At 31.2% G+C, this 18,643-nt stretch overlaps 1 protein-coding gene and 1 long non-coding RNA gene across 7 annotated transcripts in view; one reads left to right on the top strand and one right to left on the bottom strand.

Moving 5' to 3' along the window:
* Window positions 1–18,643, bottom strand: part of LOC146997140 (uncharacterized) — a 269,052-nt gene that overhangs the window by 43,150 nt on the left and 207,259 nt on the right. The gene's annotated exons all lie outside the window — the stretch shown is intronic.
* The window catches only part of LOC118188568 (RIMS-binding protein 2-like), a 481,985-nt gene that overhangs the window by 279,430 nt on the left and 183,912 nt on the right, over window positions 1–18,643 (top strand). For all 6 annotated transcript variants that reach the window (XM_085816767.1, XM_085816768.1, XM_085816770.1 and 3 more), the window contains 3 exons: window positions 9,030–9,128; window positions 10,128–10,486; window positions 16,360–16,435. In XM_085816767.1, the coding sequence (XP_085672893.1) occupies window positions 9,030–9,128; window positions 10,128–10,486; window positions 16,360–16,435 (534 nt within the window). The remainder of the gene's footprint in view (window positions 1–9,029; window positions 9,129–10,127; window positions 10,487–16,359; window positions 16,436–18,643) is intronic.

Raw genomic sequence — 18,643 nt, 5'->3', positions numbered from 1 at the left:
GCCAATAAAATTATTTAGTGGACAATTTGCATGAAGAACAATTTCTACAAAAGAGTTATTAACATTTTAAAATCCATTATAACAGCCATATTTTTTGCAATGTTATAGTGTTTTTCCTCAGCATTTTTATATACCAATATTTGCTTCTTGAAAACTGTTTCAGAATTACTTGTACTAAAAAGGTCCATGATACTTAGCTGACGAGACATTTAGATGACAGGACATTTAACTGACACAACAGGACATTTAACTGACACAGACATTTAGCTGACAGGACATTTAACTGACATGAACATTTAACTGACTAGGCACTTCAGCTTACAGCATGTTTAGTTGACAACATGTCCATATAGACAAAAGAACATGCAACAATGTTTTAATAAAATTTGTCCACATTTATCTGAAAGAAGGCTATTTCCTGGGTACCAAACAAGAAGTCTTATGAATAAGTACCATATTTTTTACTTTAAAGAAATTCTGGATTATAAAATTAAACAGAAAAGCAAACTTATTTCAACCTACATTTTAAAATTAATTTCGAGATCACTCAAGCATAAGATTTTTGGTTTTGTTTGGTTTATTTGATTATGACAAAGCACTCAAGGGCTGTCTGCCTAAGGGGAGGGATGTCTTTGTGGAGGACTTTCTAGGTGAAACTGGCTCATATACATGTTACATATGGGGAAAGCCACAAAAGTGCCCAACCAGCCTGTCCGCTTGGATTTGAATGGCAGACCAAGTGTCCAGTGTTCAGTGACTTTACTGCTGGGTAGTTGGTGTGCTCGGTTTCTATATTTGAGAAGTGGGATAGAAAATTTCAGCAGTTAGAACAGCAAAATGATTTTATATTTAAAGAAATTATTGGAGCAAAGCGAAAACTAATGTAACTTGATCTGTCAGGGAAAATAATAATGAAATGTGAAAAAGCTAAGATATTAGAATTTTGAATTCATTGAAAAATTGATGTCATTTACTAAACAAGGAAAATTTTTGTTAAAGTGAAAAGGTTCAAAGAAATCCTATTTATGTTACATTTGTTTTCACTTTGCTCTACTCATTCTTTATGTATAAAATCGTTTCACACTTCTGACTGCTGAAATTTTCTTTCTCACTTTTATAATATAGAGACCTATGACCGATTACTCTCAATTTCAAAATATAAGTGAAAATACAGCTGTTATTATGTTTAATTTTAAAATTCATAGTTTCTGTAACATTAAATAGGTAAAAAATATGGTACTTCTTCATAAACCTTCTCAATAGGTACCCTAGAAATAGCCTTTTGACAGCTAAAAATCCATGTCAGCTAAATGTCCCTGTTGATTAAATGGCTTATTGGCTAAATGTTCTTGTCAGTTAAGTTTCCTGTTCGCTAAATGTCCATGTCAGCGAAATGTGCAGTCAGCTAACTGTTTGTGTAACAGCTAAATATCCTGTAAGTTGATTGTCCATGTTGACTAAATGTATGTGTCAGTTAAATATCCTGCTAGTTAACTGCTATTGGCTAAGTGTTTGTGACTGGTTCTAAAACCTTTTACTATATAGGATGTATTTGATAATAAGGTAAGACAAAGTCTCATTACTTTATTATATAAGACGTGTGTGTGTGTGATTATGGCAAAGCTTCAAGGGCTATCTGCCTAAGGGGAGGGATGCCTTTGCAGAGGACTTTCTAAGGGAAACTGGCTCGTATACACGTTATGCATGGGGAAAACCACGAAAATGCTCATGCAGCCAGCCCGTTCGTGGGATTCGAACCTCGGACCAAACTACCAGTGTTCAGCGACTTTACCGCTCGGCCGCTGGTGAGCCGCATTATATAAGACATAATAAATTGTGGTAGTTAATATATCTACATAGATGTCACATGTGTAATTTGTATAGGCATTTCATATGAGAATAACAAATAGTGCTACTTTTGTTTTCAGTAAATACTTTTCTACTAATCAAAACATATGCATGTTTTATAATGGTTTAGGTAATAACCATTGTTCATTCATGGACCATGGACACCATTATTTTTTAGTATATCATTTATTAGACAACTAATACATACAATAGTATTAATAAATATATTTTTTGCTGTAATTGACTTTTAATATTAAGGTGTTAGTGTCATACTGCTAACAAAACTGAAATTCAAGCCCAAAGATTGATATTTTCTCATTTCAGTGTAAAATAAAAGTACTATTTCATTTTTTATTTGCTCTGTTTCATTTTCAAATTATGAATAAAATTAATTTTCTTTAATACAACTGTGGGGAAAGGATTTTTTTGGAGGGGGTTATTTTATTTTCATTACTCAGATTAAATTATCAAGTTGCTCTATATGACATTGAACCATTATCATACTGAAATATTAATTCATTTAAAAATCTGTGCAAACTGAAATATAGCATATTTCAATGTGTGTATTGCATTTTTTATTTTCATAGCATGACTTTAAAAAATCTTATTAAACTGGGAACATAGTGTTTACTTTCTTCAGTGCATGTATGCAATTACAGTATTTAAATCTATGCATTTTGTTGACCTAGAATATTATATTTTGTTTGCATAGTTATTTAAATAGTACTAAATTAATATTTGCATTACAGCTTTAGTCTATTCTTTTTCATGCGGTGATACATTCATGTTTTATTTGAATTTTATAATTTAATTGTGCTCTAAAGTTAGTGAAAGAAAAAAATGGCAAAACACTGAAAGTCATCTGTCCAATGAAGGTATGCATAATGCCTGTTCAAATAAATAAGTCCACATGTTCATAAAATAAAACAGTAGTGTGATAATCATTTGAATAATCAAATATTATATTTTTCAGGAATCAATTCCATTATGAAAATATACAAGGTGTGTTCGAAAGTTCGGTGAATTTTACCATAAAAAAAAGGAAACAAGAGAAACAAGCAAATAGCTTTACTGGCTTTCAAAGTATTCGCCATTAGCAACAATACACTTTAGACATCTGGTGTACAATTGTTGGAAACTGTCTGTAAACACTTCTTTCGGTATGGCTCGAAGCACCGTTGTCACACGTTGTTGGATCTCAGTAATGTCAGAAAAGTGTTGGCCTTTCAGAACTCTTTTGAGGCCAGGAAACAGGAAGAAGTCCATGGAAGCCGGATCTGGAGAATATGGAGGGTGATCCAAAACTGGAACCTGGTGCCTGTCGAGGAATTGGGTTACATGGATCGCAGTGTGCGGCCGGGCATTGTTATGGAGCAGATTCCACTGTTCATTCCGGTACTGTGGCCGAATCCGGCATATGTGTAGCAGCAGCTGTTTCAAAACCCCCTCGTAGTATTCCGCATTGACGGTTGTAGCCGCGGCTATAAATTCACGATGGATCAAACCCTTACTGTTGAAAAAGACAATCAACAACTTCTTGATCCTGGATTGTGTCAAACAACTTTTTTTGGGAGGGGGTGACGACGTTGAACACCATGCCATGGATTGCCGCTTGGTCTCCGGATCGTATATACAGCACCACGACTCATCCTCTGTAATTATTGTTTCCAAGAATTGTGGATTCCGGTCACACACGTCAATAAAATCTCCAGATGTTTCCATCTGGTATTGCTTTTGCTCGTCTGACAGCGAGTGCGGTATAAACCGGGTGCATATCTTATGTTTAATGCAAAAGTTTGTGCACAATGGTGCTCCCACTGTCTAGGCTTATCTGCAATTTGCCAGCTATCATTCTTAAAGATAGTCATTGATCTGTTGCAAGCATCCATTGCTTGTTGTAGGACGCCCCGACCGTGGCTGATCTTTGACATCCTCCTTTCCGTCTGTAAAGCGTTTAAACCACTCATAAACACACTTTTTACTCACTGCTTCCTGACCGTAAACTTTCGCTAACATGTCATGTGTCTCCGTCATCGTTTTGCCTAACTTGAAGCAAAACTTTATGCATTGCTCCATGTCACACTGACAATCTTTCTTACACAGACTGTGTTAAACTGCTCATAGCGTGTGCTTCCTCTTATCTGTCATAAAATGGCCGTTAGATGGTTCTAGATGACATTTCTCTCACTGCGTCTGCATGAGTGCAAGATCCTAACCGGCATGGTTTTTTAATTATGAGACCAATCACCGAACTTTTCGAACACACCTTGTATATTTAATGAAAAAAAATCTTTTTTCATTTTGCCGTATGTATTTTTTTCATTTTGCCGTTTTAGCTGTATGAAAAATGCATAAAATTCTGAAATCTCATGATGTGAATACACTGGTGATATTTATTATAATAGATATTTTTTCTTGTAAGCTGTTTTTCCCCCAACATACATTATTCGATAATTATATAAATATTGATTTATGAAATGCCATGTACAGCTGAGTACCTTTTCTTACACTTTAATGAATTTAATGGAAATGTCAAAATTATTTCTTGTTGCATTGCATAAAACTTTCAGAATATTTTTATTATGTCAAAGAAATATGGCAAATTTTTTTAATTCTTATTAAAACTCTGTATTATTATCTTTACTTTATACTGAAAGAATTATCCATGAGTTCAAAAGTAGTAAATAAGTATGCAATATTGTTAATTTTGTAATGGAAAATTTTTAATAATATTTGAAGTTATTGATAATGTTTCAGAGCAATCTGAATTTTTTACAAGGTAATAAAATAAAAAATTGCCATTCCAAAGAATGTGAATGCTTTATTTTTGTAATTTTTGTAGTTCAAAATAATAGATGATTTTAATAAGTTTATTACCAGTGTTTAACATAATTCAGGGTGAATAATAAGATAATTAATTTTCTTTAAGGAGTTAGCATATGGAAATTATTTGGGAAAAGCCCTTGAAACTTTTGTGTAATGTATGTCTCCCTGAAATACAGGGAGATACTCATTACACAAAGGTAGTCAATTTATATCCTACTGAAACTGGTTAACATTTGTTTCGAAACCAATAGAAAATATTTTGGAAAATCTTACTCCATAAACCAGCGGTGTCAAATTCAAATTGCATGTGGGCCAAATGATCTAAGAGCGGCTAATGGGCCAGAATTTTGTCATCAAAATGCGAGTGAATATGTATATATATTAATAATATATATATATATATATATATATATATATATATAACGTACAATAAAAGAAAATAAAAATCCATTAAAAATTCATCCAACGTTCAGTTCGGAATAAATCATATACAAAAACCAAAAATCAAGCACAATGGCAAACTGCAAGAATTAGGGAATTAATGTCCACGTAGCGCACAGACATCAAGCAGAGCCTAAGGCCATTGGCTGTCCATGTATTTTCCTAAAATTGTTGCAACCAGATTTAAAAAGAAATGCTCAATGATTAATAATTTTTTTATTTCATGCTCATTAAGTACTTGCATATGACAAATTGTATAAAAGGTTCTTATATATGACAGGTTCTTACACTGAATTTAAAATGTTTAGGCAGGGTATCGTGAGAGTCTGACCACCCCTGATTTTGGCTGCCTGCATACTTTTAAGCACTCCACCCTCACTAGGAACGCCCTTAATGCCAGGGATTTTCGGTCCTAATGTGCTCCATGAAAACATTGCCCACACCATAATGCCACCGGCTTGTCTCCATCCAACTGTGTATCCGAGCAAGGCTTTCGTTTGGGACATTATGACCAGAAATGTGATGGACCAGAAAATGTAATTTGTCGGGCCATGCAACTTTCTTCCATTCTTCTAATGTCTAATTCTGATGTTTCTTGGCCCATTGTTGATGCAGGAACATGCTTCGGCCTCCGGCTGTGTAGGCCCATATGCAGCAATGTATGCTGCACAGTGTGTTGAGAAACACTGTTTGGTTCGCCACTGTTGTAGCTGGTGGTGATCTCGGCCATTAAAGCTCTTCGGTCAGGGCAAACAGTGCGTAGCAATCTCTGCTCTCCTCTAGAATCAATGTGCTGTCAATGACACATTGCCGGCCGGCGACTTGTCATTTCACCCTCCATACATTATTTTCGATATTTGCTCACAAACTGCACATGAACAGCTCACTAAATGCACCATTTCTGATATTGATGTTCTCAGTCGCCGAGCCATAATGATTTGACCTTTATCAAGGTCTGATAAATCAGACGCTTTTTTTTCATTATGTTGCTAATCATGCTGTGTTTAGACATTGCATAGCCGCTTTATATAGTCCAACATCAGCCACGCACGTGCAGTGGTTTTGTTGCTGGATGAGCCCATTGTTATAGATGAAGGGTGGTCATAATGTAATGGCTATTATATACATATAATTAATAAAGAATGATATAAAATGTACAGAATATATATCAGCCAGAACTTGCAGTCTGTCTAACTGGTAAACAAAAATTTTAAAAAGTGTGAAGCAAAACCATGGGAGTTTTTGGAGTTAAGAATGAGTACAAATGAGCAAATGAGTACAAAGCTGTATATTACTTTGTCTCCATCTCTATAGCGATATGAACTTCACAGCTGTGCCTCCAGCTAACCAATTAGTAATGATTGAAAGAAAATATATATCAGAAGTCTCACTCAACAAACAAAAACAAAAGAAAAAAAAGTGGAAACACCAGAATGCTGAAATGCCACTAACTTTTGGCTGGCAAGCTAAATTTACCAATTGTACCAATGTGGAATGTTCTCCTGTATAACCCTAATTATGTGGCCTGGCATACAGACATGTAGTGACCAGTGCCATGTTAACAGCATTAAGGGCCCCAGAAATAACCAGAGAGCTAGGGCTCTTATGACAGTCATTCACAAAAGTGAAATTGAAAGGGATTAGTATAGGGCTTTTATGCTTGTGGGATTCCAGGGAAGAGCCCATGGACCTTTTCATTATAATAGCCCTGATAGTGTCAAAATCTCATCCTTTTCAAACTGTTTCTTTTTCCATAAGTGACAGTCAAATAAGTTCAGTCGATATCTCTATGTCTCTAAATAAGCACTATACTTATAAAAACACCTTATTGAAATATATTCATGGCCCATGTAAAATTTCTTTGGGGACTGCCAATTTGAGACAGCTACTATAAGCAATCTGAAATTTTTTTGATGAGTTCATTGTTCATATCTAAATTATAAGCTTTTCAAATTTCAAAATAGCCTCATACATCTATAATATGATTATAGGAATATTTCTTAAACATTTTGATACTGATTATCTGCACTCCACCAAAAATTCATGAATTTATTGGCAACTTTTAAGAGCATTCAGGAGCTCACTTGTGGCTGATTTGGTCGTGATTTATTTAAGTATGGCAAAGGACTTGATGGCGATCTGCTTAAGAGAAGGGATATCTTCATGGAAGACTCTAAAGGAAGCAGGCTTATATACATATTACACATGGGGAAAACTACAAAAATGGGCATGCAGCCACTCATTTTCAGGGATTTGAACCCCGTACTGAACTATCAGTGTTCAATGACTTTACCACTCAACTCCTTATAGGCTGTGATTTTTCAGTAAGCTTATGCACAAAAGCCATTTCCAAAGATGTGGTGCACTAAGAATTCCATAAAAAAGCAATGAATAAAATTAAAAAAGCAAGAATAACTATTAATAAAACTCGTATCTTTTTTGAGAAATACCTTTATAATTTCTTTATATGCTCAGCGATCTTATCAGCACTGATCTTATAATAAGTGACCTCTGTTTGCATACGCCCCCCCCCCCCCCGAAAAAAAAAACAGAACATCATGCATAGTATTGGAACCCAAACCCTAAAATGAAAAGGACAAAACTGATGCATGATTCCTTCATGTGAGCAACAATATCCTAAATGTGTACAGAAAGCTATATTTGATATTTCACTAAAGGCAACAAAACCTGCTGTTAACATATGACAAAAGTTCTACTTTTGCCATGTGTCACCTGAGTAAAATTAACAAAAGGATTAATTTGGATTCATTTTCAAAGGTTTCACTTCAGAAAGATTTATTATAACATTTAGTATTTTTAAAGTAGAAAAGTGACCTCTTTTTTTTTTTTTTTTTTTGTCTTTTAAAGAAAATTTAGGGGCCATTAAAAAGAAACACTATTAACATATTTCGCAGGTAAATAAATATTATAAAAAAGAAAATTAATAAGATAGCAAATTTAACATTTTTGGTTCCGATGGTCAAATAAGTGTATGGAGAAGAAAAAATTCGGAACTTCATTCTAAGAACTTAGTTGAAACAGTTAAGCATGGCGGTGGAGGTGTTCTTGTGTGTGGGAGGGGGCATGACAGCATCTGGACTAGGTAGTTTGATATTTATTGATGGCATAATGAATCATTCTCTTTATTTAAATATTTTAAGAGACAATTTAAAATTATCAACCCAAAATTTGGGTATTGGAAACAACTTTATTTTTAATCGTGATAACGATCCTAAGTATACGGCTCTCAGCATTCACTTGTAGTGTCTCTATAATTGTCCACAGGTTTTGAAAACACCACCTCAGTCAGTAGATTTAAACCCCATAGAACATATTTGGAAAGAGCTGGAGATTGGAGTACGAAAACACGATATCAAAATGAAAAGCGAACTCAAAACGGCCATGATGGAAGAATAGATGAACATTGATACAGAAATTTAAAAAAAAAAAAAAAAACTGAAATCTATTTCCAGACGTTTATAAGCTGTTATGGATGCTAAAAGATATCCTACTAATATTAATTTAATGAAAAATCAAAATATTTACTAATATGTCAAGATTTTTTTTTTTTTTAAGTGTACAAAGACTTTTGTCATTTTTTGATTATTAGTTTCTTAAAAATTTGCACTGAATTTCTTCAGTTACCTCAGTTACCCAAGGTAAAACCTTGAGTAACTGAGGTAATTGAACAAAGGTAATTTGAGGGGGTAATTGCCAATAACAGTTCAGATGCCATACCCTGTCATTGATTATTTATGAGATTGTCTGTTCATGGCTGTATACCAACACATTGGAATAAGCAGTCATACAAATTGTGTAATAATGAAATATCTTACTGATAATTCTTTTAATTACATATGTATGGGATAATACTATATTGACTGAAGTGTTAAACTTATTTGTAATCCTTTCAGAAACATCTGTAACCATGAAAGACCTTGACGTACTTATGGCAAAATTAGAGCAAGACAATAGAATATTAGCAGAATTAGACAGAAAAAGAGCAACTATAAGTATGTTAAAGTGATTTTTGACTGATTTTACCTAATGCTCTCTTAATAATTAATGATGATAACATTTTATATTACTTCAGGAGGTATTTATTAATAGTTTTGGAATACGAACATTGGGCTCTTAAAGTAAATTATGTTCTTTTTATTGTATGCATGTATAATTTGAAAAACTTATTTTTTTAATCAAAGAATATGGAAAATAGAAGTAGCATGTATGAGATAATAATAGTTTGCTAATTATTGAAAATTATGTTAGATTTTCAGAAATGTTATAACAATCTATATCAACACACATTCTATTAATTATTATTTTTTTAATATTGGTTATAAAAGTGTTCTGAAATCTTATAAAGTGTCCTGAAAACTGTTTGTGAAGCCAACTAAACAATACAAGCATTCTACAGGTTTTTTTTTTTTTTTTTTTTTTTTTACAGTGATTTTTTAAAATGCAGAAGAAATCAAAACAAAATTCATGATCTGTGTTTTCACTAAAACAAGACAAAGTAACATGTGTATCTATCTCCCTCAAGTACTCAAGTATACTTAATGAATATTCTGTCCCCTCATATGAATTTATATTCTCCTCAAGAAATAGATTAAAAAAATAGAACAAAATCAAATTAACTAATGAATTGTATTATCTAAAAATAATGAAACTAATAATCAAATAATTCATAATGCATTCTCAGTAACTGAATATATTTTACACATGGAAAAAAAAGATACGATTCTTCCCCTCTTTTTTTGAAATGTTCTTGATTTTGAAAGCATTATGATTAGTTATGCACTTTTTCTTTCTCCATTTTTTAACACGATGTGAGCATGTGCATTTTTCCAATTCCTGATGACATCAAACTTCTTTGTGGGATTATATAACCTGTGCTGTCTCTCATGAAATCTTTACAGTGAAACACTTGCTATGTAATTTCTATTTTAACTGTGCTCTATCTGTATCACAGATACTAATTGTTCTCCATTTAATGTTCAATACTTTTATAGGTAGTAGAAGATCATTCTCTGTAACACCACCTGGCAGTAGAAGTAGCACACCTCTAACTGGAACCTCATCCTTATCTGGAGCACTTACTGGAAATGTACAACAATCAGGGAATTATAGCTCCACTCTTCCAGCTTTACCAAGTGGGGCTCCATATGCCTCAACGCCTGTAAGGACGGCCAAATCGGAAGATATGTACGAGGAAATTGATTACATAGATTTACCACATCGAGGTCAATGCAAGGTTTATATTGCACGTTATAGTTATGACCCTTTGAAACAATCGCCAAATGAAAATCCAGAGGCAGAGTTACGATTACTTGCTGGTGATTATGTCTTAATATTTGGAGAGATGGATGAGGTTAGTAAATAATAGTTGCAATTTGTTTATATATATTTCTAATTTGTCCACTGATGCATTGTTAAAGTAGGGAAATGCTTCATGAATAGTTAATTTTAACAAAATAAATAAATAAATGAAGATTATATTTATTTATACTTAATGGCGGTCACTTCGAACAGAATTAAAATTTGTAACAATTGTATAGCATATGTAAAATTAAGCCTTGAGTTGCACAAAATAAAAAGGTAAACATTTATTTACAACTAATAAAGAGGTTTAACATATGAAATGCAAGTTCTAAAAATGGCTGACAGCACTTTGAACATACAAAGCTAAAACATAATTGCAAATCAGTTAATACAGTTTCTGTGGCCAGATTCCTATTTTTATCATTGAAGGCTCATAAATAGCATTTATAACATCTTCCCACCTTTATAAAATGAGAACTTTACAAACACTAAACTAAATCAAATGTCTAAAAAAGTTTCAAAATGTTTAAAAGTTTTTCAAGATCAGGTCTTTCTTTCAGTTGTATTTCCCAAAATATATTTGTATGGGATCTCTCCAATTTAACTTTAATCCTTTCAAAATGCTGAGACTGCTGGATTACAGGTTCCCTTTCTTTGATAGAGCACTCAGTCTTGCTGTTAATTTCTGACAGATACAATCTCTATATAGCTCTTAATTGATATCCATTAGCTTTTTTTACTTTTACAAATAGATTAACAAAGTCTCGTCCTAAAAATGTTTTAAAAACTTTTGCTAGGGACCAATCAAATCACCTTTTATTATCATTTCCAATTCTAACAATATCTTCTATTTTAACTATATCAGAATCTTTGGGTTTAGGTGATCTAAACAGTCCAAGATATTTCCCTTTAAACTGCATTCTCAGTTTCTCTCTTATAGTTTGGAGATGATTTCATCATTTTACTAAAGTAACTGCTTCAGCATGATCTAGGGTGGCTATCTCATCGCCCAGAAGACCTTGTAAAAATATTGACTGTTTCTATACATGCAAGTCATCGAATTCTTCAGATATGTCAGTAGATGGTTATTCATGTTAGATTCACATTCACATAGCAATATATGCACCTGCTCATAATTCAATGATGTTTGACCCAGAATTTTTGGAGCAAGCAAAGGACTGAACTTTCACTGATTATCCTGCAAATTATAGTCTCATTGAATTTCATTCTAATTTAATTGTTTCAAAACTGAATTTTCTCCAATAAAATTATAAAATTAGTACCATGATTCAAAACTTAATTGATGTCCTACTTCTTTGAGCTATAAATCATCTTAGGTCTTGGGTAAAGGCAATACTACTCATAAATTGAATCATTTCAAGGGGAAAATTCTGCATACTGCACAGATAAAAATAAGAATCCAGCATTTCTTTTGTGAACTGATAAAAGGTAGCCTAGCTAATGAACTCCAGTTACTTGGAAAGTAGGAAGTCATCTGTGTTTGCTATTGTGGAAGAGGTGGATAGGAACTTGAAGAGCTTTAGACTGTTTTATTATATAAAAAAAATGTATTTTTGTACAATGGAACCTATAGCTTTTCTTCACCTTGAAACCCAGACTTTCTCTCAAAGAATGGTAAGAAGTGAGAGAGTTCTAGCATGCATATGAAACAAGTGCTTATATTCTATCATTCTTTTCACTAAAGTATGTTCAGGAGAAATAATGACTAATACATATATTCTGTGATATTATTTTCATTTACTTCATTTGAAGAATTCTTTGATCATCCTTTATAGACCTGAAGAATCTCGAAACTGTTCTTGTTATCCTCTCCAAAAAATTTTCAGATTGAATGCAATGTAAAATTATTTCCACGGCTCTAAAAGATTCTTCTGCAGTAATATAAGGAGGTCCTGAATTACCTGAAATTTTCCCTTTTAAACAGAGCATCCATGCAATTATTCTTACAATTTTAAGATAACTTGAAAATTTCTTAGCCAAATAAATCTGTATTATTTTTGTTTCATTGTTCCCGCAAAGATTAGTCTTTCATGTTCCCTTTTTGACTTCCTTTAATTCAGAAATAGGAATATCACAAGGCTGATTCTGAGAAATGTTGTGCAACCATTGTGGACTCTTCTACCATCAAGATTTTAAGAGTTGTTGGAGAAGATAACATCTTGGAAACAAATTTGCAGGATTACTATAACATATATATAACAAATATAACAATATAGTGCAATACTGTTTATAAACTTAATATATAGTTTAACTCATTCCTTTGACACTTGAACTATATTTTGTATAAAGTGTATCTATTGACTAACTAAATCAGGGAATATAAAATTGTAATCCTCCTAGAATATGAATAGAATTGATACAAATTTAAACATATTTTTACATAACTTAATATGAACAATTTGTAACTTAAACTACAAAGTTTTATTAATTGTCACCCATTTAACATAATTTGTATTTTAAAAAAAGTTATGATTAATAATTATGTTAAAATTAAACTTATATCCCATGTTAATCACAAAAAATTATGATTAATATGGGATATATGTGTTTATGTACATTCCTCATTTTTATAGATTTATAGTTCATCAGTCTACTCAAGGATTTTTGTCCTTTTTCTTGCAATGACTCCTTTTAAAGGAAAGGTTTTCTTCATCGGCCCCCTTACATTTTTCTCTATAAATACACAGTCAGACGTAATTGCACATGAATAATTTAAAGTTAACAATCAGATTCATAATATGAACAAAAGTTTTGAAAAAATGATATGTTAGATTTATGCTAATTATTTCTGTACCATTATTTTTTTAATTTTGCAAATATAAGTGAATTTTCAGAAACTAAATTATGTATTCTATCTGCACAATTGTTCGATTTTAATTAATGACATAATTTTAACATATATTAAATCATTATAGTTTATTTTATCCCTTATATTTATTTCATATGATTTCTTCCTTACCGCGTGAACCGCTTTATGTTGAAAAACAATTAATTATTAATTTTATCAAAAGAATATAGTAAAGTTAAATTAAATTTAAATAATTCTCTTGTGCCATTGCTGCAAGTAATGAAATTTGAATTTAACAAGCACTCTCTATTCGTAAAAAGCAAATTTAAAGTTAATTAAATTTTAAATGAAATTGAATTACAAATAAATTATTAATTATTGCTGCAAACTAATATCAATATCATTTAAATTCTGAAAGCATATGTAAATCAAGTCCAAGTATCAAAATCTATGAATATAAAATAAATGTATAATATATAATTCCAATAAATTTTTTAATCCTAAAAATTTATAAAAATGCATAAGTGAATAATTGTTGAGCAGGCATGAGATAGACTTATCAAGGGGAAGTTGCCTCCAAACCTAACTCTTCAATTATTCAATTTGTGTTTCATCATCCATGTAGGCAAGTGTAAAAGGAAAATTCAAAACCAAATATAAAACTAAATGTTGTGAATTACTAAAAAGAAATTTAAACAAGTGGAATTTTGAGAAATTATCAGGTAAATGACTAATTAAAATTTAAAAAGGTCAATTAAGAGTAGAAAACCAAAGTAATTTAGAAACTCTTGCCTGCAAAAAAACTTCCCCAACACGAATTATGCAAATAAATCAAAAAGAAACTAGATACTATTTATAAAAAATACATAAATAATACTAAATAGGCAAGTAAAAAGTAAGTTTTAATTTCATCACCAACTATATTTGTATTTGGAGAGCGGAGCAGCATGCCAAACTAAGTAATGTTAAGTAGTGTGTTTCTTCTAACTTTATAAACAGAGGGTGCTAATATAAGGCAAGCTGAGTGTTAAGCTGCTATCTGTTAGATCTATTTTAAAAAACCTATTCTGTAAACGTTTAGTAATGTAAAATGTGTGTGCTATTGCAAAAAGGTTTTTGCTAACTGTGAAGTATTGTAAAAATGCTAACTGTAACTTGATGTGAAAAAATGGTTGCAAATTATTAAAGACTGTAAATTAATTTTAATTTTGAATTTTTGTAAAAGGTTTTAAATTAAAGGATTAATTTATTAAAACTGAATTTCAACATGTTTAATTAAAACTTACTAAATACTGGCCAAAGAGTAAGGGAAAATTAGAAAAAGATAAAAATCTTCACTCAATTCGGGCTATCATTGAGACTTTTGAAAAGAGTTTGCCCTTCATAAGTAAAAGGAAAGAATCCAGTATTAATTATATACATTTTTACAAATATTTACACAATCCCTTAACTGTTCAATATCCTCCATTACCCTATAGTTAAGGTTTAAGGTAATGTTATCATACCATAAAAAGTCAAAATATTATAAAAGAAAAGTTAATGCCTGCCTTTTTAATATATAAATTAATAAATTGTGCTGGGACTTGGTTATTAACTTCAACATTAAGAAGCTTTATTATTTCTTCCTTTAAATCTTCTATTTCATTACATATATTTTTTATTCTGATTATTTGGCTATAAAAAGTGTTTAGTATTCAATAGTATCTTGATTCGTATTAGTTTTGTTAAGTTTTAAACTATATGGGTAAATTTTGAATTGTTCAAAATCAAAATTATTATTGAAAGTTATATCATCAATGTATCTAAATGCATTTGCAAATAACTTTAATTCATTCTTATTCAAACTTATTTGGAATTTATATTCATGAGCAAAAAGGAATAGGTTACATATTTGTGTAGAACTGTTAGCTCCCATTGGTATTTCTCTCACCTGCTGAAAGATCTTATTATTGAATTTAATGTAGTTATTAAATAATGCACAATTCAGGTAAGTTTTCTATCTTTCAATTCAAAGAATGTAAAGCATGTCAGGAAAAAGTTGTGGGGGTTGCATTAAACTAGTAAAATTTCTTCTAATGGTAGAGAAGTATAAAGGTTTTCAAAGGTTTTAGTAGTTAATGTTCTTGATTTCTAAACTTTTAAATTTGTTGAGAACTGGAGCATTATTATAAATAATCCAACTGAAGTTGTGTTGCTTGTTAACTAGTTGATGAATTAAAAAACAGATTTTTTTAAGTTTAATTGCAAATGTGTAATCTATATTCTTTTTATAATTATTTGTACCAATTGCTATAAATCTAAATTTGAGTGGTGATTTATGGAATTTAGGAAGAGCATATAGATTTGCTAATCTATTGTAGTTAGATGGTTGTGAAATTTGTAGTTTCTTATGAATTGCTTTTAGCGTTTTTACAACGACATTTTCTTGTGTATTGGTAAGTTTGTAAGTAATGGCATTATTCAGTTCAGCATTAATTATAAAGACATAAAAAAATTTTCAAATAATGCTGAAATTATTACTGGCTTTGTCAATTTTGGTTATTATGAATTTTTGTTTCAAATTTAGCAATAGAGGATTCAGAAAATTCCATGGTAAATTGCTGTTAAATTCAATCCTTTGAATTCTTTGCTTCAATTCTTCTAACACTTCATGTTTCCAAGCCATAAAGGTAGAATTTGGAGTATTAATTTGTAACTAGCTTTATCTATGAACTCGTGAGGATTTTTTTCGAAACTATTAAACTTTCTTATCGGAAGATTAAAATTCACTTTTTTACCCTATCATTTCTGTGGAGTAGTAGCATCATGAATGAGTGCTAAAAATCTCCTTTATGTTAAAGGTTTAAAAGTGAAAAATTAAATTTTAAATAACTTGCTATTCTTTCTGTCCTCATTCCTCTAATTTCTGTACAAATGTTTTATTGAAAAGGATATTATGAACTGTAGTTTAAGCTATTATCCATTGGAAGGCATAATAAGAGTTATGCTGTTTGAGGATGCATTCATAAACATAATCAATTTTAATGTAATCATTAAAATTTTAATGATTTTATAATATTTTTGTTGTACTGATTTTTTGTGTTATGATTTAAATAAAGAATATCTTTGTGAAGGATGGATTTTTCACTGGCGAACTTCTTGATGGACGTAAAGGATTGGTTCCTTCAAATTTTGTAGAAAAATTGACTGGTAAGATTTCTTCTGAAATTGTACATTTTTTCCCAATTGATTCTTATTATTTCATTTTAATCTTACACATTATTCTCTTAAAATAATTCCATACTAAAGTGTTATATTGAAAGTTAACATTAACTGAGGAAATATAAAAATTTGAAAGGTAAGCATAGTCTGATCAAATTACTAATGTCAAAATTTTTATGAAGTCAAAATCGAGATCATGCTAATATGTTTGTTGTAGTGTTTGATGATATATATCTTAAGCCATATGAGTGTAACAAAAGTGAATAACCACCATTCCAGGTCTAAATAACAACTTTTTGCTCTCCTCTCATATACCATATCCTAGGGAGCAGAGCACCTAATTTGGAAATACATTGCATATATCATGGAGCGCTTTTAAGATTACAGAGGCTGTTTACACATTTTTAGATAACTTTGCTATTAAAAAATTCTCCTGCTTGGAAAAAAAAATTAACCTCAGCTGTATTTTTAAAAGTGTAAATTATCGTCTGCTATTTGACTATTTGTTTTCATGCAAAATGGCCCTTTTAAAGAAGCAACGAACAGAAGGCTATGTTGGTGCTCTTACCGAAGAAACTTATTTGTATTTAGTTATTAACAAATGATGTGAAAGCCATGGTTTTTCGATATCTAAGGCAATGATAGATAATATTGCCAATAAGAAAGGAAACAAATGCCAAAGTTTGGCTTCAAGGAGAAAAATTGTTTAAAATACATATCCAAGGAAAAAAACAGAATGTTTCGAATATTGCAAAGGTAAGAACTTTAAAATGTTAAAAGAAAATCTTTGGAGTCAAAAGACAGTTGCATAATCATTAAAATGTTTGCTGTCAACTGTAAACAAAGTAATTAATGCTGATTTGAATCTTAAAAAGGTGAAAAAAACATCTTGTACATTGTCTTTCTCCATAATATATCACTGTAAGCAGAATTCTCTCTGAGAAACAATTATTTAGGTAAAATGGACAAATGTTGTCACAGTAGATATATTTAAATTGGGTATATTTAAATGATCGCAGTGAAAAGAGATCCGTTTATTGTCATAAAAGAGAAGAAAAAAAATCTTAGAATATGGTTCAAAGAATCTAAAGAAGGTTTTTCAAAGGGATTTATGACTATTGCTGGTTTTTGATATAATGACAAATAAAAATTAAAGAGAGTGAAGGAAACTATTAAGATCAACTCATATTATATTATGAGGATTATATATGAACATATTTTATTCTTAGTTTTCAAATGTGAAATACCTTCTCTTTATCGTTCAGTGCCATCAATCAGTAGAACTGCATCAAGACAAATAGCCATACATCAAAATCCACTGTTATTTCCTAGAAAAATGGAACAAAAAATGTTTACTAAAGTCACTCATATCCCTACTAAATCTCCTGAGGGATAAAAGCGGACAGACATTGACTTACAACCCATCTTGGACTTTGGAATGCTGTTTAAGAGGAAAGGGATAAAATATATTTTCTGCTACTAAAAAAGCTGTCTTGGAAATTACAGTATATAAAAATAGTGAAGAATAAGAGTTATCAAATGAAACATTTAAAATGCAAAAATACTAGGTAAAATATTTCTGTAAATACAGTGAAAATCGCCTGAAAAATGTGCGAAAGGCCTTAGTAAGGTTATCCAAATTTAAACCTGCTATTTTCAATATGGTAAATACAGGGTGATTATAATTAAAGTTTAAGTTTCAAAACGCTATAAAAAAAAGAACCACTGATGAAAATGATGTGAAATTTGAAAGGAATGTTATTGAAGAAGGCGGAAAGTGTATCGCAGAAGAAAAAATTTAGTTTCAAAAGTTAGCAACAGATGGCGCTGTAAGCGGCATAATCACGACTAGAAACGAGAAATGATTCATAAAACAACGGCTGAGGTGAAAGTTACACATTAAAACGCATTGACAAATTAGAATTGTTGAATAATTTTATTTGCATGACTGTACATTTCACATCGAAAGGGACAAATTGGTTTCAAGAGTTTTGCGGCGACATACCGCATAAGAACCATTCATCAAAGAAGTTCGAAACTGTCGCGAGACTGGCGCAAAACATGTTCAATATGGTGTCCACCGTTGTGTGCAACAAGTTGAAAGCGGCAAACAGCATGTTCCACAACGGATCGCAGTGTCTCTGGGGTAATGTTCAGAATGTCTTGCGAAATGTGTGCCTTTAATTCCGCTAAATT

The sequence above is a fragment of the Stegodyphus dumicola genome, chromosome 5 (assembly GCF_044657685.1).
Source record: "Stegodyphus dumicola isolate Sdum_Otavi_A_Nest chromosome 5, ASM4465768v1".
NCBI classification, from domain to species: Eukaryota; Metazoa; Arthropoda; class Arachnida; order Araneae; family Eresidae; genus Stegodyphus; species Stegodyphus dumicola.
This window is presented reverse-complemented; position numbering and strand designations above follow the sequence as displayed.